Source organism: Schistocerca piceifrons, chromosome 2 (genome assembly GCF_021461385.2).
Source record: "Schistocerca piceifrons isolate TAMUIC-IGC-003096 chromosome 2, iqSchPice1.1, whole genome shotgun sequence".
Lineage (NCBI taxonomy): Eukaryota > Metazoa > Arthropoda > Insecta > Orthoptera > Acrididae > Schistocerca > Schistocerca piceifrons.
Genome location: NC_060139.1, coordinates 816,872,161 through 816,899,402, shown reverse-complemented (window position 1 = coordinate 816,899,402; position 27,242 = coordinate 816,872,161). Strand labels below are relative to the sequence as shown.

At 38.5% G+C, this 27,242-nt stretch overlaps 1 protein-coding gene across 1 annotated transcript in view; it reads right to left on the bottom strand.

Annotated features, from left to right (window-relative positions):
• Nucleotides 1-5,936: 5,936 nt before the first annotated feature.
• Nucleotides 5,937-27,242, bottom strand: part of LOC124775893 (protein gooseberry-like) — a 294,891-nt gene continuing 273,585 nt past the window's right edge. The window contains 1 exon segment of the mRNA XM_047250728.1: nt 5,937-6,084. Coding sequence (XP_047106684.1) covers nt 5,937-6,084 — 148 coding nt within the window.

The window sequence follows — 27,242 nt, the reverse complement described above, 5'->3', positions numbered from 1 at the left end:
ATTATATTATTTTATTAGAATGCAGATCATTTTAATGAAGTCTTCTTTTAACAAAACTCATATTCTGTAATTCTTTTAAACTTATTTAAACATGCAAACAATATGTCATTCTTTGCTTTTAGTGAAACATAATTTTCTTCCATTTATAAATTTTTTGTTTGGGAAAGTAAAAGTATTCACATAAAATGACAAGCAAACAGAACCACTGTTCACTACTTATCCCATGGAGAAGAAGTCCAAGTACTGCCAATAGACATAGACCAGTAACCCGCCAGCCCTGAATCTTTAAAAAATAAACAGCTTAAAATGTCTGATTATAAATGAGAATGTTAAAGATAGAAAATCTTTATGACTAAAGACACAAAGCCATAATTATGTTGGTTTTTTGAATTTCAGATTATTTGTTCATAGACTAATGAAAAAGTTTACAAAAGATTTGAAATTATGTTTAAAGTTTGCTGTAAATTGGTAAGTACTCTCAGTGTCAAACACTGGATGAGTATAGTGTGGGCAATTTGTGCTCAGTTTTCAGAAAATCTAGTTCTTCACGCATCTCAACTTTTCAGAAAATCTTTTCACGCATCTCAACATTTACGATGGTTATGTCATGAACAGTGTGTCATGTAATGGAATAATTTTGCAGGTACATTCAGTGGTATATGTAGATGTGTCTGCAAAATGTGTTGCTCATAGAGTTAGTAGTAAACAAATAATAAATTAAAATGTTGTGTCTGATGCTGAAGTTCTACTGCATGAAGAAGACAAGTGTGGTAAGCAGTGAGCTCTTCTCCTCTCATTATTTTGAGAGAGGTGTCGGCAAGAAAAAGTTTTGAAAAGATTGGAAACTATATGTAAAATTTTTAGGAAGTTGGTAAGTGCTATCACTCTCAAATACTGAATGAATACAGCTGAGTAACTTGTGTGTCATGATTTGTACCACCTCAAGGCCTGTACTCAGTTTCTAACTTCAATAGTCTTCTTATGGTTAAGATTATACCTCTTAATGAGAAAATTCTGACAGAATTTTAAATTTTTGTAAACTTCAGTAGTAATTTTATGAAACAGTCAAAAATTTTTTTGGCTATGGGAGTTGTTAAATAAGCAATCTGCCTCTGTGATTGAGCCATATTTTAGCTGTTTAGTAGTACAGTTGAAAATGGAACATTCCTTTTACCTTTCAGAACTAGATGCCAGGTTCTGAGGAACCTCCCTTTTGTGAGAACAGGAAAGCCTAGCAGAAAAAGGAGAAGGAAAAACTGAAAATAAAGAGAGGAGGGATAGAAAGAAGGGGACATATGAATTTAAAAAGTAATGAAGTAAATACATGAGTAAATAAATAAATAAATGAGTAAATGAATACCATCATTAAAGATGAAGGTGCGGGGAAGGGGGGGGGGGGCAGGTTTTTTATACCCATTCACCCAGTTCCTACGTATTAGTAGAAAGCAGTGTAGTGAGCACATGTTAATAGGTAAACAACATGTATGGTTTCACATGTTGCTCTGTCTTTGATATATGTTTTACCAGTGATAGGACTAGAATAAGTGGTAATGGGTGTGCAAGTGACAGTTTTTACAGTACGAACAATTGCAAGGGTAGGAATCTTGGGGTAGAGATAACGGTCTTGGAGTATCATGTGGTTTGGCAGGGATTATATGTAGGTTAGGACATCCTGCTTGATGTGTGACTGCAAGAACTAAAGGAAAAATTCATAAAGTCAAATAAATTGTTTGAAAAGACAAATTTCAGGAGATCTAGATTCTCACCAAAATGGTAAACTCTAACAAAAAGACTGTAAAGCAAATTTTTCTTTGTGAATTAAACATGAAAAAAGTTTATGCAAAACTGGTACTGGAAGGGGTGACATTTGCTCTGACATCATCAAGAAATTCACAGAACAAGCATCCTTGCCCATATATGTCAACACAGATGGATTTTCCAGTGTGATCCAGAAACAAAGCATCATTGTTATCATGACTAAATGGGTACTTGAAAGTAAACACTGTTAATTAGAAGCACTACAGAGAATTCTAATGAAGCCAAGGAGAGAGTAAGGAAGAAAAGATCACAGATTCTGAACCAGAACAATACATTATATCATTGTTTCCTGTCTGTGAAGCAGTTTTCTGTGACAGGCACGCTCTTGTGTTCCATCCCTCATGCAGCAATGTACAGGAGGCGTGGAGAATAAGTTTGAAACAATTACATTAGTTGTAACTTTGTTTGTAGTAAATCATATTTTGCACGCCAATCTTGTTATTCATTTGTAGCACCTAATACTGTGCTGTTTATGCAGCTGGCTGTAATAAATCAGTAAGATTCATTTCAGCACATGCTCCCATGCAAACTAAAGAATTTCATTTTAGAGCCAACAACAGGCTGTGTATAACCAATGGTAAAAATCTCTATCAAATGTTGAAAAGCAGGGGAGGAGACTCTAAAAGTACAGATATAAAATTTACCTGATCTGTAACAAATGTGCTCATGAAATATTTTGAAAAAGCTTACTGTGAAATATAAAAATCAGATTTTGATTTCTAGTGTACACATACATTTTCTTGAAAAGGCCTTGTTTGCTTTTTGTGGCACACAAACAGATGTTTTTTCCATGCAAAAGAAGATAAAAGATGGGGAAGTTTAGAAGAGTAAAAATTGTTTAAACAGTACAGTCATAGTGCCATTTCTTGAGATATGCTAACAGCCAGTATATGATTTTAAAGACTGTGAATTAATAGTAAATAAGAGCAGTTTCCTGTACTTGTCAATAGGAAAACATTAAGAATGATTGACTAGTGTGGTAGAGTAGCCATTATAGAAAATCTGTTTCTGTTTATAAATTCCCATATCCTCTTTTGAAATACATGTCAATTCACCATTTTCGGTGCTACTATATACATGCATATTTGTGAATCCAAAGAACAAAAGCAGACTTCTTACATTTCATCTATATAAGAAGCAGCCGCTTTGTAGTCCATTATGAATGAATAAATTTATTAAAATATGTCATTCTTCTAACTGAGTAAACAAATTACCAGGTAACATCGATATATACAGTATTTGATATATCAGTTGCACCTAACATGCATTCTAAGTTCTCATTATAGTAAATTTGCACTGTAATTTTGCAATAAAACTTTATTAAAACTGAGCAACAATGTATTTCAAGTATATCAAAATTTATTTCATTTCATTTACAGTATCACAATATCCAAACTATATTTTAAAATATCTGTACCCAAAGTAAGTCTGAATTGGAGCTGCCTTTATCTTGTTTCATCATTCTTTTGATTTTGGGTCCAAGTGACTTTCTTGTCAGCTATGTTTCAAAAGCAGCCAATCTCCAAAAGCATTTATTATCTTTTTTTTCAGGGGAAAGGATTACAGCGTCAAGAGTTTGTTAATCCTCTGTTTGAATGTCAACTGACAAGTAGTAATTTTTGCTGATTCTTTTTGGGCATGCTTTATAAATGATTCAGTTTCTTGTAATACATTTTTATGTTTCTGCTGTCATAAATTAAGGTGGAATAAATTTAGTGGCACATACGCTAGATCATTCTCGGTTAATAAATTTAGGTCTTATGGATTACTAAAAATGTATCCTGTGCCTCATAAGAGAGCAGTTCATGCTAATTCTCAGTTTCCAAAGTGACAAGCAGTACTTTTTCTAATATTCTACTTCAGGAGCTGGCTCTTTCTGGTAATCAGTAGAAGATGTGTTGTTCAGATAAACTACTGCTGTTCACACTAAAGAAAGTAATGCAGTTGTAGAGGGCACATAATATATATTTCTGAAATATTTTCTTCTAAGGCTGGCCTATTTCATATGGCATTTAGAGGTGGCAGAAATACCATTTAATTTATTTGAACTGATTATATCCATGTAAATAATGACACTTAACTGTGTAACTGAAATGTGGTGTGAATACCACTATCTGTCTTATGTAAATTCATTATACGAGGGCCGTTCAGAAAGTAACCTCCGGTTGATTTAAAAAAATACACCAAGTTAAATAAAAATATTTTAATATATACATCTTACAACTACATCTTTGCACTATTTTTCTACATAGTCTCCATAGCGATTGAGGCACTTATTGTATCTCTTCACAAGCTTTGAAATTCCTTCTGCATAAAAATCACCCGCTTGTGCCTGGAGCCAGCCTGTGACCACATCTTTGAGCTCTTCGTCGTCATCAAACCGCTGTGACCCGAGCCATTTCTTCGAATGCATGAAGAGGTGATAATCACTTGGCGCCAGGTCTGGGCTGTAAGGTGGATGGTTGATAACGTCCCACTTGAAGGACTCAAGAAGGGCCGTTCTGTGAGCAGAGTGAGGACGGGCGTTGTCGTGCAAAAAAGCGATACCGGAAGTCAGCATACCACGGCGTTTGTTCTGTATAGCCTGTCGTAACTTTTTTATTGTTTCACAGTACATGTCTTGATTAATGGTCGTACCACGTTCCATGAATTAAACCAACAACACCCCGTTGCCATCAGTTTTCTGGCAGAAAAATCTTGCGAGGCTTTTCTTGGTTTGGTAGGCGAATTTGAATGTGCCCACATCTTTGATTATTCTTTTGTCTCAGGGTTCACATACTTAATCCAGGTTTCGTCACCGGTCACAATTCTGTTTAACAATGGTTCTCCTTCATCCTCATAACATGACAGAAAGTCTAATGCAGAGGCCATTCTTTGAGTTTTGTGGTGGTCGGTAAGAATTTTGGGCACCCATCGTGCACAGAACTTACGGTAACCCAATCTTGCTGTCACTATCTCGTACAAGAGAGTCTTAGAAATCTGTGGAAAACCAGTAGACAACTCCGACATTGAGAAACGTCGATTTTCACGAACTTTTGCATCAACTGTCTGAACGAGTTCGTCAGTCACCAATGATGGTCTACCACTCCTCTCTTCATCATGAACGTTTTCTCGTCCACTTTTAAATAAACGTACCCATTCACGGACAACTCCTTCACTCATAACTCTTGGTCCGTACATGGCACAAAGCTCATGATGAATAGCTGCTGCAGAATATCCTTTGGCTGTAAAAAACCTTATGACAGCACGCACTTCACATTTGGCGGGGTTTTCTATTGCAGCACACATTTCAAACTGCCACAAAAACTAAACTAGCACAGGTACGACGTTCACTCGACCACAGCTTGATGCCGACTGACCTGTTGAGTGCGTGAATGCACAGATGGCGTCGCTACTCCCCCCACAACCCGCACTGTGACCAATCGGAGGTTACTTTCTGAACCGCCCTCATAGTTTGCTGAAGATATAAAAAAAATATTCCAAACACATGCATTGGAAAATGCTGCAGAATAGGATGTCATAAGGTTTTAAAAGTGTTGTGATTTGATATTTGCATGATATTACCCTGTAGTTTGATAATTTTTGATAAAAATTAATCTCTCAATGAATTTTTCAGTGAAGAAACTTCCAGTATAATAGGAGAAAATGCATTATCAGTGAAAGTAGCTGGAGTGGATTTATCTAACTTGAAAAATTAAGCTTAATGTGTATCTACACTTGATTCATATTTTTTACACTTTCAATACTGGTATGAATGTATATTTCTCTTCCTCAAGATGAAATGGTAATGTATTTTTCATTCTGGATTCTATTAAGTTGTTAGAGAAAGAATATGTTTTTTAAAAAAAAAAAAAAGCTGACAATAGTAATAGTAGGCATTCACTTATTTTGAGGAGGTGATATGGCCAGTCACTTCCTACCTTGTGAGAAAATTGAGAACTTGGAAGTGCAGTTGCACTCTAGCCTGTATTGTGTTTTTATAATGTGTAAAATAATTACTGTCAGCAGTTATAATGACAAACATCCAATAAAAAATAAATATATTTCAGTAATGAATAAGACATCTTGACAAACAATTTCATTTTCAGATTACATCCATCATTAATAATCTAGTGTTATCAGAAATGACTTGCAGCACCCTGTGGCAAAGCTGGTTTACATTCATAGTTCCTATATGAAACATTTGCACCAACAAGCTGTGGCACTGTATTAGTTTGTTGCATGAGACTGGAACTCATATTCTGTGCACCAGTAGAATAAGCATCCCTGAAACAAGAAAAATGTTATATATACGATTAATATTTGGTGAACTATGTTAATATATGTTGAATTCTGTTTCAGTTTTTTTCTGTAATTACAAAAGTCATTTTATTACCTTGACTGTTGCAAAACATTATTCCTATAAACGAGAGATCAGAGAAAGAACCCATAGACATAAAATGTCAATCTTTCTCTGATTTGTTTGTTTTCATAGTTCATATTACAATAAGATTGAATGCTATCCTGAATACACATAAAATAATCAACAGTCTCAGATTGTCACATAATGCATTTGTGATAGAGTATTGAGGGAAATCAATTACTCATAGACAACCAAACCATCATCCCTTTTGTGACTAAGCCCAAAAGGGATGATGTTCTTGTTGTCTAGAATGGAAACTACATGTTGTCTGTTGTCCTTATTAAACACTTCCATGCAACTAAGAATCTTTTCCTCAATGAAAATTTACCCCATAATATGATGACACAACACTTTCAGTGTTCAGCCTTAGAGCTTTGCAAGGCCCCAGTTTAAAAGAATAGTTGACTATGCATTACCTAGTAGAACAGTTAACTTTGGGAGGATTCTCTATGTTATACAGCTGCTGTAAAGGAGCTCCTAAAGAAATAGTGACTTCTCCATAGTAGTTGCAAAACAACTCATTGTGTATGTGAGAGAGAGATAGAGAGAGAGAGAGAGAGAGAGAGAGAGAGAGAGAGAGATAGATAGATAGATAGATAGATAGATAGACAGACAGACAGACAGACAGACAGAGAGAGAGAGAGAGAGAGAGAGAGAGAGAGAGAGAGGAGGGAGGAGAGGGTGTGTGTGTGTGTGTGTGTGTGTGTGTGTGTGTGTGTGTGTGTGTGTGTGTGTGTGTGTGTGTGTGTGTGAGAGAGAGAGAGAGAGAGAGAGAGAGAGAGAGAGAGAGAGAGAGATCCTGACTGAAACACATTTAAACCTACATCTACATCTATATATGTACTCCTCAAACCTCTGTGAAGAGGGTAATTAGCAAGATACCACATGTCAAGGTTCCTTCTTATTCTAATTACATATGGAGAGCACAGCAAGAATCGATGCTGAAATGTAAGTGTGCTGCAATTAGTCCAGTTTTGTCTCCATGTCGCTATGGGAGTGATGCATAAGGGGGGGGGGGGAGGGGGGGGGGGGAAGAATTTCTCCAGATATTCACTTAAATAGACTTCCATTAGATAACTGGCATCTAAATTCAAGTGTCTGCCAATTCAAAATTTCCATGTCACTCTCTTATGAGTCAAATACACCTGTGACAATTTGTGCCACCCTTCTTGGTACACATTCATTGACCTATCTGGTATGGGTCCCACACACTATAACTAAGTTCTAACACTGGAAGCACAAATAATTTTAAGCATTCACTCATCACATCTTAGAATATTATTAAAGTGTATGGGACCCACATCAAATAGATTAACAGGGGACACTGCATGTATACAAAGGTGGGCAGCACAAAGGTACTTTCACTTTTGGGAGATTGTTTGAATTTCAAAAACGTAATGCATGTAGCCTTCCATGATTACTGCAGAAGTATCCTTTTGAAAGATCTCTAAAAAACAAAAAAAAACAAAAAACAAGGAAATTATGATCATATTCACACCAAGTTTGTAAATGACTCCAAAGTTATGTCCAGATACTCTTGGATAACAGATAAAATTAAATTGAGGGTAACAAAACAAGAGTAGAGATGATGAACTGTGTTTTCAAATGATCCTCTACTAAGGGAGATACAGAAGTGCTACCCCAGTTTACTTTCCACACACAGAAAAAGCGACATAGAGATTAGTGTCTGGGGAGTTGAGAAACAGCTACAATCACTAAAATTAAACAAGACTCCAGAGTCCATTGAAATCCCTGACAGGTTCTATCCAGAATTTTCAGTTGATTAAGTTCATATTAACCACAACATAGTGTAGATCCACTGAACAAACAAATGTACCAATGACCAGAAGAAAATAGGTCACCCTCATCTACAAGAGTGTAAACAAAAGTGATCCACAAAAGTACCATCCATCCTCATTGAAATCCATTAGTTATATAAACCTAGAATCTATTCGGAGCACAAACATAATAATGTACCTCTTAACAGGACGACTTCCTCCATGCAATGGATTTTGTAAATCCTAGCCATGTGAAACCCAACCTGCACATTTTTCACATGACACTCTGGAAGCCTCGGATTGAGGCAGTAAGGTGAGCGCAGTTATGTCTTGACTTCCAAACAGCATTTGACTCAGCACTGCACCAACATTTAAAAACAAAAATACTTCTATACGGGGTATAAGACAACTTGTGGTTTGGGGTAGTGTGTTGGACTAATAATCAAAATATCCACAGTCCTGGCTTTGAACTTTGCCACTGCTTAAATGTTGAATAAAATCAGCAGTAGTGGTGGCCAAAGACTTCCAGTATATGAAGCCACCCTTTTATGACAACATCTATTTCAAAGAGGATAGAGAGCAGACAGAGGTTCGGCACACTTCTTGCCCCTGTGGTGGGAAATTGCCCCTAAAAAGCAGAATAATCAGCAATGATCAATTGCATGAGGATGCAGAAGACAATGGAAACCACTGTGTTAAAGGCAAAGACACACAATGTGCACCCACAGGACATGTGGCCTGTACTTGAAAAAGTGTCATGATGATCACTCCATTGGCAAAAGATTCTGAGCTAGTCCCTCATTCAGAACTCTATGAGAGGACTGTCGGGGGGTGGGGGGGGGGGGGGGGGGGGGGGAGTGACTGTGAGAAAAATAAATATTGAATGAAAGGGTAACATTCTACAAGTTGGGTTATAAAATGTCAGAAGTCTGAACGTGGTAGGTAAGCTAGAAAATCTGAAAATGGAAATGCTGATGGTCAGTTTGGATGTAGTGGGGTCAGTGAAGTGAAATAGGAAAAGACAAGTATTCCTGGCCAGATGAGTATAGGGTATTATCAACAGTACCAGAAAATGGTATAACAGGAGTATGATTCATAGTGAATAGGAAGGCAGGGCAGAGAGTGAGTTACTGTGAAAAGTTCAGTGATAGTGTTGTTCTCATTAGAATGTACAGCAAACCAATGCTGACAATAATAGTTCAGTCACAAGCAGAGGATGAAGAGAGAGAGGAAGTATACAAGGATATTGGAAAGGTAACTCAGTACATAAAGAGAGATGAAAATCTAATAGTCATGGAGGATTGGAATGTGATTGTAGGGGAAGGAGTAGAAGAAATGGTTATGGGAGAATATGGGCTTGGTACTAGGAAGGAAAGAGGATAAAGGTTAATTGAGTTCTGCTACAAATTTCAGATAGTAATAGATTCACAACAGGTGGAGATATACATGGAAAAGGCCGGTAAACAGGGGAAGATTCCAATTACATTACGCCATGGTCAGGCAGAGACTCCAAAATCAGGTGTACCCAGGACCAAGTACAGAAACAGATCAGAATTTAGTAATGATGAAGAGCAGGCTGAAGTTTAAGAGATTAGTCAGGAAGAATCAGTGCACAGAAAAGTGGGATACAAAAGTGGTACTGGATGAAGAGAGATGTTTGAAGTTCTCTGAGGTTATAGGTACTGCAGTAATGAATAGCTCAGTAGGCATTTCAGCTGTAGAGGAATGGACATCTCTAAAAAGGGCAATCACAATAGTTGGGAAGCTGATCAATGAAAGGAAGTACAAAAATGAGCAGGGAAATTCAACGATACGAAAATACAAGTCACTTAGAACAAAATAAATAGGAAGTGCAGAGAATCAAGGTGAAATAGAAGCATGAAAAATGTGAAGAAATTGAAAAAGAAATGCTGGCCATAGTGGCCAAGCGGTTCTAGGCGCTTCAGTCCAGAACCACGCGGCTGCTATGGTCACAGTTTCGAATCCTGCCTCGGTCATGGATGTGTGTGATGTCCTTAGGTTAGTTAGGTTTAAAATGGCTCTGAGCACTATGGGACGTAACATCTATGGTCATCAGTCTTAGAACTACTTAAACCTAACTAACCTAAGGACATCACACAACACCCAGTGTTAGTTAGGTTTATGTAGTTCTAAGTCCAGGGGACTGATGACCTCAGATGTTAAGTTCCATAGCACTTAGAGCCATTTGAACCATTTGAAAAAGAAATAAGTGTTGGAAAGTCTGACTCAGCATATAGAAAAGTCAAAACAAGTTTCAGTTAAATTAAAAGCAAGGGTGGTAATGTTAAGGGTGCAATGAGAACTCCACTGTTAGATGCAGAAGAGAGAGTAGATAGGTTGAAAAAGTGAACTGAAGGCCTGTATGAAGGGTAGGACTTGTATGATGACATGTCAGAAGAAGAAATGAGAGTTGACAGGGAAGAGAAGTAGCATCCAGTATTAGAATCAGAATTTAAAAGAACTTTGGATTACTTAAGATCAAATAAGGTGGAAGGGATAGATAATTTTGTATTCGAGTTTCTAAATGTATTGGGGAAAGTGGCAACAAAACAACCATTCACATTGGTATGGAGAATGTATGGGACTGATGATACACCATCAGGCTTTTGGAAGAACATCATCCACACAATTCTGAAGACAGTGAAAGCTGACAAATGCAAGAATTATCACACAATATCTGATGTGCTGTACTGTACATGTAAGATTTACTGGACCAATAAATACAAATACAAATACAAATACAAATACAGTCAGCTTAACTGCTCATGTACCCAAGTGGCTAACAAGAATAATATACAGGAAAATGGAAAAGAAAATTGAGGATCTGTTAGATGATAAGTTTGGCTCTAGGAAAGGTACCAGACAGGTGTTATGACATTGTGCTTGACAATGGATACAAAGGAAGATCAAGACACTTTCATTGAATTTTTTGACTTTGAAAAGGCATTTGACAGTGTAAAATGGTGCAATATGTTCGAACCTCTGAGAAAAATACAGTTAATCTTTAGGGAAGGATGGGTAATATACAATGTGTACAAGAACCAAGAAAGAAAATAAGACTGAGTGACCAAGAACAAAGTTCTTTGATTAAAAAGAGTTAAGACAGAGATGTAGTATTTTACCACTGCTTTTCAATCTATATGTCAAATAAGCAGAAGTAGAAATAAAACAAAGGCCCAAGAGTGGAATTTAAAATTCAAGTGAAAGGATACCAATGATGGGACTCACTGATGTCATTGCTATCCTCGGTGAAAGGAAAGGAGATTTGCAGGATATGTGGAATGCAATGAACGATCTAATGAGTGCAGAAATTGGACTGAAAGTAAATCAGAGAAAGATGAAACTAATGAGACATAGTAGAAGTGAGAAAAGCAAGAAACTTAACATCAAAATTGGGGATCGTGGTGTAGACAAAGTAAAGGAATTCTGCAACCTAGATGGCAAAATAACCCCTGCTGGATGGAGGCATGATGGCACAAGAAACAGACTAGCACTGGTAAAATGGGCAATCCTTGCCAGTAGGAGCATACTAGTATCAAACCTAGGCCTTAATCAGAGGAAGAAATGTCTGAGAATGTGTGCTTCTAGCACAGCATTGTATGGTAGTGAAACATGGGCTGCAGGAAGACTGGAAAAGAAGAGAATTGAAGCATTTGAGATGTGGTGCTACAGAAGAATGTTGAAAATTAGGTGGGCCTATAAGGTAAGGAATGAGGAGGTCCTCCAGAGAATTGGTGAAGAGAGGAATATTTGGAAAATACCGACAAGAAGAAGGGACAGGTTGACAGGACATCTGCTAAGACACAAGGGAAAAACTTGCATGGTCTTGAGGGTTTGTAGAGGGTAAAGAATTGTAGAGGAAAACTGAGATTGCAATATATCCAGCAAATAATTGAGGATATAGGTTGCAATTGATACTATGAGATGAAAGGTTGACACAGTAGAGGAATTCATGGCAGCATGTTATCTTGGATGGAGAGACACTAATGGAAGTGACTTACAGAGTGCTATAAGGAAGTTTGCTGTGACCCTTGTTGTTCAGTTGTATATTAATTACCTGGCAGACAATATTAATAGTAACCTCAGACTCTTTTCAAATGATGCAGTTTTCTATAATGAAGTACTGTCTGGAAAAAACTGCATAAATATCCAGTCAATTCTTGATAAGATTTTGAAGTAGTACGAAGAACAGCAGCTTCAGTAAATGTTGTAAATATGTGCACTTTGCAAAATCAAAAGAACTTAGTACCCTATAACTACAACATCAGTAAGTTACATTTAGAATTAGGCATCTTACACAAATACATTGGAAATTAGTCTTCTGATTAGTGTGATGCAGCCTGCCACAACTTCCTCTCCTGAGACAACTCCTTCACTCCAGAACAGCACTCAAACCCATTGCCCTCAGTTATTTGCTAGATATATTCAAATCTCTGTGTTCCCCTACAATTTTTACTCTCTACAGCTGTAGTACCAGTGAAGTTATTCCCTGATGTCTTAACATATGTCCCGTCATGCTGCCCCTTCTTCTTGTCAGTGTTCCCCATACTGTACTTTTCTTGCCAATTCTGTGGAGGGCCTCCTAATTTCTTATCTTCTCTATTTATCTAACATCCAATTTCCCCACAGTCAATGACTCACTTAAATGCTGTGCTACAAATATACACTCCCAAATATTTCTTCCTCAAATTAAAGCCATTGTTAAAATACTGGTAGGCTCTTTTGGCCAGGAATGCTCTTTTTACCTGTGCTAGGCTGCTTTTTGTGTCCTACTTGGTTCATTTAGCATCTGTATTGCAAAGTTGTATTCCTCCAACATATCAAACAGAGGACTACTCAACACACCATTGTGGCTGCTGCTCAAGGTGAATGCTACTCTATGTTTCCAATTAGAGTAAGTGTTCAAACATAGTACCGCCAACTCCAGTACACCTAATGGTCTGCTTTTCAAATCACCATACACAGGACAGAAGCACATCTGTGGTAATGTCAGCACACATATTTCTGATGCTGTCAGCCATGTCTTCATGGCCTCTTGGCACCTGCTGGTACACTTTATCTTTTAAATAACCCCACAGAAAGAAAGCCAGCAACATCAAATCCCATGATCTAGCAAGCCAATTAATAGGGCCACCTCTGCCAATCCACTAACCAGTGTAAATATGGTCTAATGCCTCCCATGCTTCAAGTGCATAATGTGCTGGGCAACCGTCATGCTGAAATGACATACTTTGTCGAACATCCGGGGCAACACATTGCAGTAGTACTGGTGGTTCTTTTTCTAACAAAGTTTGATATTTGCATTCTTTCAACATGCCGTTGATAAAATATGGACCAATGAGTTTGTTCCCCATTCGTTAACCAACCATAACCAGTGGGGATTGTCTACATTCCAGTAATGCATATTATGCCGGTTAACACTACCATGGTTTGTGAATGTAGACTCATTAGAAAATAGTACCTCAGCAAAGAACATGGGTCTTTCTTTCATGTATAGCTCCATAGGGTCAAACTGAGGAGCAAAACTCCAAGGACATGGAACGTATCAGTACATGAAATTACAATATAAAAGTAATAACAGATAAAATAAAATGTTATGAACCCAATAAAGTCAAGGTATAAGTTTAAGTAAATGCTATCAGCAATATAACATAGGAATCAGCTTAATTTTTCAAGGAACTCCTCGGCAGAATAGAAGGAGTGACCCATGAGAAAACTCTTCAGTTTTGATTTGACAGCATATGGATTACTGCTAAGATTTTTGAATTCTTGTGGTAGCTTACTGAAAATGGATGCAGCAGTGTACTGCACAAGAGTGAATGAAGTGCAATCCAAATGAAGATTGGATTTCTGTCTAGTGTTAACTGATTGATAGCCACTAATTCTTGTGAATAAGCTGATATTGTTAACAAGAAATGACAGTAAAGAATATATACATTGAGAGGTACACGTCAGAATACCCAGACTAGTGAACAGGAATCGACAAGAGGTTCACGAACTTACACCACCTTTTGCCCATACTGCCCATTTATGAGCCAAAAATATCATTTGACAATGGGAAGAGTTAGCCCAAAAATATAATACCATACAACATAAGCAAATGAAAATAAGCAAAGTAGACTAATTTTTGTGTCGAACGATCACTTACTTCAGATACCGTTCGAATAGTAAAAATGGCAGCATTAAGCCTTTGATCAAGATCCTGAACACAGGCTTTCCACAACAGTTTACTATCTATATGAGCACCTAGAAATTTGAACTGTTCGGTTGCACTAATCATATGCAAATTCTGTGAAATTAAAATGTCGGTTTTTGTTGAATTGTGTGTTACAAACTGTAAAAACTGAGTCTTACTGTGATTTAGCGTTAGTTTATTAGCTTATGTCATGAACTGCACTATTTGAAACAGAGCTAATGTTGCACTCAACATCCTTTACTTCCAAACTAGTGTCATCAGTAAACAGAAATATTTTAGTATCATCTGTAATACTAGAGGGAATATCATTTACATAAATAAGGAACAGGAGTGGCCCCAACACTGATGCCTGGGACACCTGCCATTTGACAGTGACTCACTCATACCTCAGACCACAGCCATTCTCAACACTGAATAATGACCTTTTGCTGTCTGTTGTTAAAGTGAGAGGTGAATCAGTTGTGAGCTATTCTCCATAATCCACAATGGTCCAACTTCTGGAGCAATATTTTATGATCAATGCAATCAAATGCTTTAGTTAATTCAAAAAATGTCCACCCCCCGGTAGCTGAGTGGTCAGGGTGACAGACTGTAATCCTAAGGGTCCAGGTTCGATTCCAGGCTGGGTCTGAGATTTTCTCTGCTCAGGGACTGGGTGTTGTGTTCTCCTAATCATCATCATTTCATCCCCATCGATGTACAAGTCACCAAAGTGGCGTCAAATTGAAAGACTTGCACCCGGCGAACGGTCTACCCGACGGGAGGCCCTAGTCACACAACGTGTACATGTGTATTCAAAAAATATGCCTAGTGTTTAAAACCTTTTGTTTAATCAGTCCAGTACCTCACAGAGATAAGAGATTATAGCTCTTTCATTTGTTAAACCACTTCTAAAGGCAGTCTGTACATTTGATAGCAAATTATGTCATATAAAATGATCAATTATTCTGACATACACAGCCTTTTCAATAACTTTAGCAAACATTGATGACAGAAATATGTCTAAAATTGTCTACATTATCCCTTCCTCTCTTTTTATAAAGTGGCTGTACTACTGAGTATTTTTATCTCTCAGGAAACTGACCATTCTTAAAGGAAAAATTACTAATATGGCTAAGCACAGGGCGAACAGCACAGTACTTTAATATTCTGCTAGGCACTCCATCATATCCACAAGAGTCCTTAGTATTCAGTGATTTAATTATTGACTCACTCTTCCCATTGTCAGTATCATAGAGGAGTATTGCAGACATCAATGTTGGAAAGGTATTTTCCAAGAGAGTTATATGATTCCTTGTAGAAACTAAGTTTTTATTTAATTTACCAGCAGTGCACAGAAAATGTTTGTTAAATACTGTACATATATGTGACTTATCATAACAGAAATATTTTTACTATGAACTGACTGTATATCATCAACCTTGTGCTGCTGACCAGACACTTCCTTTCAAACTGACCATATGTTTTTAATTCGTTGAGGTGGCCATTCACAAAACACTACCCAGTTATGTAAATCGGTGCCATGAAGTTCTCGATGCAATGACACGTGATGTGGTTGATATTTATGACAATGCAGTAGTGTGACAATACTATCTACAGACTTACTGGAATCGTGGTGTAATTGCCGGGTGCTTATGCATGAGTTGTGTTCCACTGCCACAAGTACAGCTGTTTCATTAGCTTCTCCTGTAACACGTTTGCTTCATTTCCTTTTGCTGCTCCATTTGCTGTCATCAGACATAAAGATGCTCACAATCTTGTAAAAGAATGAATGAGAGCAAGCTTTCTCTGGAAATTGCTTGTCATACAAGGCAACAGCAGCCTGAACAGTTCTACATTCTCCACAAATCAGGATCATTTCAGTCTTTTCTTCAGTGGTTGCAACATTCATCATCCACTTGCACATCTGTTCTCCAAATGATAGAGGGGTGTGTAGGCAATAAACACCGTGCAAGTATTGTAACATTTAGAGCCACTATCTGTTCTACTTTTGTACGATACATGAGCTCCAGTCACAGTGTACTGCCTGTTATGATTTGTAATAGTTCACCTCTGTAGACACAATAGTGCATAGAGTACTCAACTTTTCAATATGTTGGAGGTATACAATGCTGTGAATGGAGTTTGCAGTTAGAAGTTATGACCTACTTTGCTGAGGTACTATTTTCCAATGAGTCTCCATTCACAAACCATCGTAGTGTTAACCGGCATAATATGCATTGCTAGAGTGTAGACAATCCCCACTGATTACGGCAAATTGATCATCTTTGTCCTTTGTCAGTTAACGAATGGTGTAGTATCATTGGGAACAAACTCATTGATCCAAGTGTTCTCAGTGGCATGTTGAATGGATGCAAATATCAAACATTTTTGGAAAAGGAACCATTGGTACTACTGCAGTGTGCTGACCTGGGCGTTTGACAATGTATGTCATTTCAGCATGACAGTTGCCCAGCACGTTACGCACTTGAGGTATTAGACCATATTTACACTGGTTAGTGGATTGGCAGAGGTGACCCTATAAATTGGCCCATTAGGTCATGGGATTTGACGTTGCTGGGCTTCCTTCTATTTAAAAGGTAAGGTGTACCAGCAAGTGCCAAGGTGCCATGAAGACATGGCTGACTGCATCAGAAATACGTGTGCTGATATTACCACAGATGTGCTTCTGTCCTGTGTATGGTGATTTGAAAAGCAGATCATTAGGTGTACTGCAGTTGGCGGTACTATGTTTGAACACTTACTCTAATTGGAAACGAAGAGTAGCATTTGCCTTGAGCCATGGCTACAGTGATGCGTTGAGTAGTCCCCTGTTTGATATGTTGAAGGAACACAACATTGCGAATGGGGTTTCCAATTAGAAGTTATGAACTACTGGTCTGTCATACCCTTGGGACAAGGAGGTGGGGTCCCACGTGCCGTTGGATGTTCAAGGGCCATCAAATAGCATGCCATAAATTAAGATTGTGTACCCAATTCTATTCCTCTGATTACAGTGGCATATGTGGCAAAACAAAGAAAATGCTTCAGACTTAAAATAAGTAGATTTTGGCATAGAATCATAATCCGTTATAAAATATTTAAGTTCCCATTGAAGATTCCAAAGTTGAGCCCAGCCACCCATGCATGGGGTGTGTGGGCAGGTTGAGTGTGGTGTTGCTGGATGTCCCCCTCTGAGATAAACAAATTGGAGTTATAACATTTTTTGATCCTATGCGTAGTTTATGAGACATGTCAGTGTCTTCATTTAAAGTGAACTTCCTAAATAGATTGAACAGTAGGGGTGAATGACAACCCTTATTAATTTGAGCACTTGGTTCTTGGTCTTCCATTCTTATTGTTCATTCTTGATTTTTGTACATAATGTATTTTACATATTTTTCTGTATTGCTTACACCTGTTTTCCTGAGAATTTCTAACATCTTGCATCATTTTACATTATCAGATATTTTTTTACGCAAACCCTAAGAATGTGTCTTGCTTTTGCTTCCATCATCAAATGCAATGACAGAACTGCCTCTCAGGTGCCTTTACCTTTATGAAAGCCAAACTGATCATCATCTAAGAATTCTCTATTTCATTTTCCTTTCCTCTGTGTATTATTCTTGTTACAAGGTTCAAAGCTTGAGCTGTTAAGCTGTTTACATAATAGTTGTCACTCTTTTCTGGCATGCTGTCTTTAACATTGTGTAGGTGATATTTCTCTAGAAGTCTGATGGTATGTCTCTTGACACAGATTCTACACATCAACTTGAATACTCATTTGGGTGTCACTTTCCAAATCATTTCATAAATTTTGAAGTAAATTTGGTGTTCTTGGCACACTCTTAACACTGTGGATCTCAAGAATATTGAATTCCCTAATGATTTCCAAAATGGAATGTCCCATGCATCTAGCTCCAACTACCGTTACATGTTCAAAGTCTGTTAATTTCCATCATGCAGCCATAATCACATCACAAATCTTTTCACTTGAATCATCTGCATATACATGACAGTTCCACCAGTGAACTGCCCATTTATACCTTGTGTATGTGATACTACTGCCCCTGTATATGTGCATATCACTATCCCATGACTTCTATCATCTCATTGAACACTGCTGTGTTCGTACCGTTTCCTAAACGATTTTGTACTTGCTTCTTTCATTGATCAGCTGGACTATTCAGCTGTTACACCGGATTTCCTTACAGTAAGCTTCCTTGTTCTCTGTCCAGCTATGATTGTCATTTTTAGAGATGTCTGTTCATCATTTAAGTAAACCATTTACTGTGGTATTCATTGCATCTACATCTACATCTACATGGATACTCTGCAAATCACATTTAAGTGCCTGGCAGAGGGTTCATCGAACTACCTTCAGAATTGTCTATTATTCCAATCTCATATAGTGCGCGGAAAGAACAAACACATATATCTTTCCGTATGAGCTCTGATTTCCCTTGTTTTATCATGGTAATCATTTCTGCCTATGTAGGTCAGTGTCAAAAGAATATTTTCGCATTTTGAGGAGAAAGTTGGTGATTGGAATTTTGTGAGAAGGTTCCGTCGCAACGAAAAATGCCTTTCTTTTAATGATGTCCAGCCCAAATCCTGTACCATTTCTGTGACTCTCTCTACCATATTTCATGATAATACAAAATGTGCTGCCCTTCTTTGAACTCTTTCAATGTACTCCATCAGTCATATCTGGTAAGGATCCCACATCACCCAGCAGTATTCTAAAAGATGATGGACAAGCGTAGTGTAGTCAGTCTCCTTAGTAGATCTGTTACATTTTCTAAGTGTCCTGCCAATAAAACACAGTCTTTGGTTAGCCTTCCCTGCAACATTTGATATGTGTTCCTTCCAATTTAAGTTGTTCGTAATTGTAATACCTAGGTATTTAGTTGAATTTATGGCTTTTAGATTACACATTTTTTATGTAACAGAAATTTAACGAATTCCTTTTAGCACTAATGTGGATGACCTCACACTTTTTGTTATTTAGTGTCAACTGCCAATTTGCACACAATTCAGATATCTTTTAAAAATTGTTTTGCAATTTGTTTTGGTCTTCTGATGACTTTATTAGTCTATAAACAACAATGTCATCTGCAAACAACCTAAGACGGCTGCTCAGATTGTCTCCCAAATCATTTATGTAGCTAAGGAACAGCAAAGGGCCTAATAACATTACCTTGGGGAATGCCAGAAATCACTTCTGTTTTACTTGATGGCTTTCCGTCAATTAGTATGAACTGTGACCTCTCAGACAGGAAATCACAAATCCAGTCACATAACTGAGATGATATTCCATAAGCACGCAATTTCACTGCAAACCGCTTGTTTGGTACAGTGTCAAAAGCCATCCAAAACTCCAGAAACATGGAATCGATCTGAAATCCCTTGTCAATAGCACTCAACACTTCATGCGAGTAAAGAGCTAGTTGTGTTTCACATGAACGATTTTTTCTAAACCCATGTTGACTGTGTGTCAACGTACAGTTTTCTTTGAGGTAATTCATAATGTTGGAACACATGGTCATGTAATTTAGTGGATTACTCCTACTACCTTTCTTGAATATTGTTGTGACCTATGATACTTTCCAGTCTTTGGGTACGGATCTTTCATTAAGTGAATGGTTGTATATGATTGTTAGTATGGAGCTAATGCATCAGCATACTCTGAAAGGAACCTAATTGGTATACAGTCTGGACCAGAAGACCTGCTTTTATTAAGTGATTTAAGTTGCTTCACTACTCTGAGAATATTTATTTCTACATTATTCATGTTGGCAGCTGTTCTTGATTTGAATTCTGGAATATTTACTTCATCTTCTTTTGTGAAGGCATTTTGGAAGACTGTATTTAGTAACTCTGCTTTGGCAGCACTGTCTTCGATCGTATCTCCATAGCTATTGCACAGAGAAGGCATTGATTGTTTCTTGCCACTAACGTACCTCACATACAACCAGAATCTCTTAGGATTTTCTGCCAGGTTTCAAGACAAAGTTTCATTGTGGAAACTGTTATAAGCGTCTTGCATTTAAGCCCACACTAAATTTCAAGCTTCTGTAAAAGATTGCCTATCTTCGGGATTCTGCATCTGTTTAAATTTGGCATTATTTTTGCACTGTTTCTGCCACAGTGTTCTAACCCATTTTGTGTACCAAGGAGGATCAGCTCCATCGTTTGTTAATTTATTTGGTATAAATCTCTCTATCACTGCTGATAGTATTTCTTTCAATTCAAGCCACAGCTTTTCTACACTTATATTATTAATTTGTAATAAGTGGAGCCCCCCCATGAACCATAGACCTTGCCGTTGGTGGGGAGGCTTGCGTGCCTCAGTGATACAGATAGCCGTACCGTAGGTGCAACCACAACGGAGGGGTATCTCTTGAGAGGCCAGAGAAACATGTGGTTCCTGAATGAAGAGGGGCAGCAGCCTTTTCAGTAGTTGCAGGGGCAACAGTCTGGATGATTGACTGATCTGGCCTTGTAACACTAATCAAAACGGCCTAGCTGTGCTGGTACTGCGAACTGCTGAAAGCAAGGGGAAACTACAGCCGTAATTTTTCCCGAGGGAGTGCAGCTTTACTGTGTGGATAAATGATGATGGCGTCCTCTTGGGTAAAATATTCTGGAGGTCAAATAGTCCCCCATTCAGATCTCTGGGCGGGGACTACTCAGGAGGACGTCATTATCAGGAGAAAGAAAACTGACGTTCTATGGATCGGAGTGTGAAATGTCAGATCCCTTAATCGGGCAGGTAGGTTAGAAAATTTAAAAAGGGAAATGGATAGGTTAGAGTTAGATATAGTGGGAATTAGTGACGTTTGGTGGCAGGAGGAACAAGACTTTTTGTCAGGTGAATGTAGGGTTATAAATACAAAATCAAATAGGGAAATGTAGGAATAGGTTTTATAATGAATAAAGCAATAGGAATGCGGGTAAGCTACTACAAACAGCACAACGAATGCATTGTTGTGCCCAAGATAGACACGAAGCCCCCGCCTACAACAGTAGTACAAGTCTATATGCCAACTAGCTCTGCAGATGACGAAGAAATTGAAGAAATGTATGATGAGATAAAAAATTATTCAGATTGTGAAGGGAGATCAAATTTAATAGTCATGGGTGACTGGAATTCAATAGTAGGAAAAGGAAGAGAAGGAAACGTAGTAGGTGAATATGGATTGGGGGTAAGAAATGAAAGAGGAAGGCGCCTGGTGAAATTTTGCACAGAGCACAACTTAATCGTAGCTCGCATTTGGTTCAAGAAACATAAAAGAAGGTTGTATACGTGGAATAAGCCTGGAGATACTGACAGGTTTCAGATAGATTATATAATAGTAAGACAGAGATTTAGGAACCAGGTTTTAAATTGTAAGACATTTCCAGGGGCAGATGTGGACTCTGACCACAATCTATTGGTTATGAACTGCAGATTAAAATTGAAGAAACTGCAAAAATGTGGGAATCTAGGGAGATGGGACCTGGATAAACTGACTAAACCAGAGGTTGTACAGAGTTTCAGGGAGAGCATAAGGGAACAATTGACAAGAATGCGGGAAAGAAATACAGTAGAAGAAGAATGGGTAGTTTTGAGCGATGAAATAGCGAAGGCAGTAGACAATCAAGTAGGTAAAAAGACGAGGGCTAGTAGAAATCCTCGGGTGACAGAAGAAATATTGAATTTAATTGATGAAAGGAGAAAATATAAAAATGCAGTAAATGAAGCAGGCAAAAAGGAATACAAACGTCTCAAAAATGAGATCAACAGGAGGGGCAAAATGGCTAATCATGGATGACTAGAGGACAAATGTAAGGATGTAGAGGCTTATCTCACTAGGGGTAAGATAGATACTGCCTACAGGAAAATTAAAGAGACCTTTGAAGGAAAGAGAATTGCTTGTATGAATATCAAGAGCTCAGATGTAAACCCAGTTCTAAGCAAAGAAGGGAAAGCAGAAAGGTGGAAGGAGCATATAGAGGGTCTATACAAGGGTGATGTACTTGAGGGTAATGTTATAGAAATGGGAGAGGATGTAGATGAAGATGAAATGGGAGATATCATACTGCATGAAGTTGAAACAAGGCCCCGGGAGTAGACAACATTCCATTAGAACTACTGACAGACTTAGGAGAGCCAGTCTTGACAAAACTCTACCATCTGGTGAGCAAAATGTGTGAGACAGGCAAAATACCCTCAGACTTCAAGAAGAATATAATAATTCCAATCCCAAAGAAAGCAGGTGTTGACATACGTGAAAATTACTGAACTATCAGTTTAATAAGTCACGGCTGCAAAATACTAACGTGAATTCTTTACAGACGAATGGAAAAACTGGTAGAAGCCGACCTCGGGGAAGATCAGTTTGGCTTCCGTAGAAATATGGGAACACGTGAGGCAATACTGACCCTACGACTTATTTTAGAAGCTAGATTAAGAAAAGGCAAACCTACGTTTCTAGCATTTGTAGACTTAGAGAAAGCTTTCAACAATGTTGACTGGAAGATTCTCTTTCAAATACTGAAGTGGCAGGGGTAAAATACAGGGAACGAAAGGCTATTTACAATTTGTACAGAAACCAGACGGCAGTTATAAAGAGTCGAGGGACATGAAAGGGTAGCAGTGGTTGGGAAGGGAGTGAGACAGGGTTGTAGCCTCTCCCCGATGTTGTTCAATCTGTATATTGAGCAAACAGTAAAGGAAACAAAAGGAAAATTCAGAGTAGGTATTAAAATCCATGGAGAAGAAATAAAAACTTTAAGGTTCGCCGATGACATTGTAATTCTTTCAGAGACAGCAAAGAACTTGGAAGAGCAGTTGAACAGAATGGATAGTGTCTTGAAAGGAGGATATAAGATGAATGTCAACAAAAGCAAAATGAGGATAATGGAATGTAGTCGAATTAAGTCGCGTGATGCTGAGGGAATTAGATTAGGAAATGAGACACTTAGAGTAGTAAAGGAGTTTTTCTATTTGGGGAGCAAAATAACTGATGATGGTCGAAGTAGAGAGGATATAAAATATAGACTGGGAATGGCAAGGAAAGTGTTTCTGAAGAAGAGAAATTTGTTAACATCGAGTATAGATTTAAGTGTCAGAAAGTCGTTTCTGAAAGTATTTGTATGGAGTGTAGCCATGTATGGATGTGAAACATGGACGATAAACAGTTTGGACAAGAAGAGAGTAGAATCTTTTCAAATGTTGTGCTACAGAAGAATGCTGAAGATTAGATGGGTAGATCACATAACTAATGAGGAGGTACTGAATAGGATTGGGGAGAAAAGGAGTTTGCGGCACAACTTGACTAGAAGAAGGGATCGGTTGGTAGGACATGTTCTGAGGCATTGAGGGATCACCAATTTAGCATTGGAGGGCAGCGTGGAGGGTAAAAATCGTAGAGGGAGACCAAGAGATGAATACACTAAGCAGATTCAGAAGGATGTAAGCTGCAGTATGTACTGGGAGATGAAGAAGCTTGCACAGGATAGACTAGCATGGAGAGCTGCATCAAACCAGTCTCAGGACTGAAGACCACAACAACAACAACAATAATTGAGACTGTGACTCAGAAAGGCATCAAGTGAATTTTTATCTGCTTTTTTTGAATAGGTATATTTTTTGCTTATTTTTGGAGAATTTGTGGATTACAGTATTCAGTCTTGCTATGACAACCCTGTGTTCACTAATCCCTGTATCAGTTTTGATACTCATTATTAACTTAGGATTAATTGTTGCTAAGAGGTCAAGTGTCTTTTCACAACCGTTTACTATTTGTGTCGGCTCATGAACTAACAGCTCAAAATAATTTTCAGAGAATGCATTTAGCACAATTTTGGATGATATTTTATGTGTACCTCTGGAATTAAACATGTATTTTCACCAACATATTGAGGGTAAATTAAAGTCACCACCAAATTTTATCATATGAGTTGGGTACATGTTTGAAATCAAGTTTTCTTTGAACCTTTCAGCAACTGTATCATCTGAATTGGGAGGTCAGTAAAATGACCCTATTATTATTGTATTCTGGTTGCCAACAATGACCTCTGCCCATACTAATGCACAGGAAGTATCTACTTCAATTTTGCGACAAGTTAAACTACTTCTAATAGCAACAAGAATGCCACTGCCAACTGTGTTTAGCCTATCCTTTTGGAACACCATTAGGTTCTTTGCAAAAATTTTGGCTGAGAGCTTATATCCAGCTTTAGCCAGCTTTCAGTGCCTATAATAATTTGAGCACCACTGCTTTCTATTAGCGCTTGGAGCTCTGGTACTTTCCCAACACAGCTACAACAATTTACAACTGTTATACCAATGGTTCCTGTATTTGTGTTCTTCCTGTGTACGGTCTGCACCCTTTGTGACTGAAGCCCTTCCTGTGTTTACCCAACACTCTCTAACCTAATAAAACTGTCCAGTCCATGCCACACAGCCGCTGCTACCCATGTAGCCACATCCTGCATATAGTGGACACCTGACCTATTCAGCGGAACTCGAAACCCAACCTCCCTTTGGCGCAAGTCAAGGAATCTGCAGCTCTCACGGTCACAGAACCATCCGAGCCTCTGATTCTGACCCTCCCCTTGGCTCTGTACCAGAGGTCCGCCATAGTTCTTGTTGACTAAGCTGCAAACGGCCAGCTCTGCTTTCATCTTTCAAGCGAGACTGGCAGCCTTTACCACTTCTGTTAGCCACTCGAAACCAGAGAGAATCTTTTCTGATCCAAAGTGATGCACATCATCGGTACCAACGTGAGCAAACACCTGCAGTTTGCAGCACCCTGTGCCCTTCATGGCATCCGGAAGGACCCTTTCCACATCTGGAATTTCTCCATCCAGTATGCACAAAGAGTGCACATTGGTTTTCTTTCCCTTCCTGTTAGCAAAGTCCCTCACAATCCCAATAACACGCCTAATGCTGGAGCTCCCAACTACCAATAATTCCACCCTCTGTGATTGCCTGGATCCCGCAGGCTGAGTGGTCCTCTGAAACAGGACAGGCTACAGCATCTGGCTCAGCGGCACTGTCAGCCACAGACAGCACCTGAAACCTGTTTGTCAGACAAACCGAGGAGGCCTTACATGTGGCTGCCTTGGAAGTCTTTCAGTGCCTGCTTCGCACTGGGGTGACCTCCCACTCGACCACAGGTGAGGGATCAGCCTCAGTGCGGGCAGTAACTGGGCTGGCTACTGGTGAGGACCGATCGGAGGACTCTGATGTGATGGATGTCCGTTGGATCCTCACGGTCGGCCCACAACAGTGGTGCCGATTCACTGCAGCCTCAAGCTGTGTAACCGAAGCCATCACAGCCTGAAGCTGAGAGCGAAGTGTCACCAACTCAGCTCTCATCCTCACACAACAACTGTAGTCCCTGTCCATACCAAAGACCATGGAAAACAAAACTATGCAGATAAATGTACTATTGGCACATGCTGTGCAACTCTACTGTAGACCCTGACAAAAATCCAGGAACTGTATCTAATAATAAACAGATATTCAAAAACCTAATTACCAAAGTACTCAGGTGAAACTAAATAATTCGCCCCTGATTAGGAACTTGTAATATGTCACAAAATCAGTTTACTTTCTGACGCAAACAAAAACGCAAGAACTGTGGCTATTAGATATTAAATTTACATGCAGAAACTCAAGAAACTAAACTACTAAAGCATGAGTTCCTAGTTAGGAACTCGTAAATGTCACAAAAGCGGTTACTTCCCTGTTGCTGCGTCTGCCTCAGTCAGCTACATTGCAGTATGTACTTCATGGTACAAATTCAAATGCACACCAGCATTCTTAAGTGTTTCAGTATCCCACTGCTTTCCAAAGTGGTTCTTCTGAATAATTTCGAAAATTTCAGTCTTCCCTTCATCACCACTAAATTGTGATATGATCCTTTATCTGCTTTTGGATATGCCTTACAATCTACTATCTGATTTCAGTATCTGCCCCACAATGATGTAACTCAGATGGAATTTTCCTAGGTCTCTAGGGTGCTTCAAAGTATACTTCCTTATCTTTTGACTTTTGAACAAGGTATTAGCCAAAACACAGGGCAGAACTCAATTAGTCTTTCTTCCACCTTATTCGTACTACTGAGCTTCTATTCTCCTGTCCGCAGCTCGTGGTCATGCGGTATCGTTCTCGCTTCCCACGCCCGGGTTCCCGGGTTCGATTCCCGATGGGGTCAGGGATTTTCCCTGCCTCGTGATGACTGGGTGTTGTGTGATGTCCTTAGGTTAGTTAGGTTTAAGTAGCTCTAAGTTCTGATGACCATAGACGTTAAGTCCCATAGTGCTCAGAGCCATTTTTCTATTCTCCTGCAAATCAGTTTCCTGTTTCTGACTCTAATACTGTGTTCCAATCCTCCCTGATTAGTAGATTTTCATTCTGAATTAACCATTTAATGCCCTTATATAGTATCTGTATCTCTTTATCACCTGCTTATGATGTAAGCATGTATACCAGAACTATTGTCATCGGCCCTGGTTTGCTGTCAATTCTTATGAAAATAATTTTATCATGGAACTGTTCACAGTAACTCACTCCTTGCCATACCTTTCTATTTATAACAAATCTACTCTCATTACACCATTTTCTGCTGCTGTTGATATCATTCCAAGTCTGTTTGACAGGAAATCCTTGTTACTTCAATGACCCCCACTGCATATAGACTGGGCATTTGCATTTCTCTTGTCCGGATGGGTGAGTAATTCCGAATATTTTGCCAATGGAGAGAGCATCATGACACTTTTTCAATTACAGGGCCACATGTCTTTTGAATGCACATTGTGTAACTTTAATGTAGTGCTTTCAGTTCTATTTTTGCATGTTCATGCCATTGATAATTGCTGGTTTTATTTATTTTACTTTTCTATTTATTAATTTTCCATTCCAAGGGAAAGAGTGCATCCAAAATATCTAATCTACTCATCCACCCTCTTTAACTAGGCCATAGGCAGAATGAGGGTGATCTTCATACTGTAAGCCCTCGGCCACCATTGCTAATGATTTTTATTCAAAATT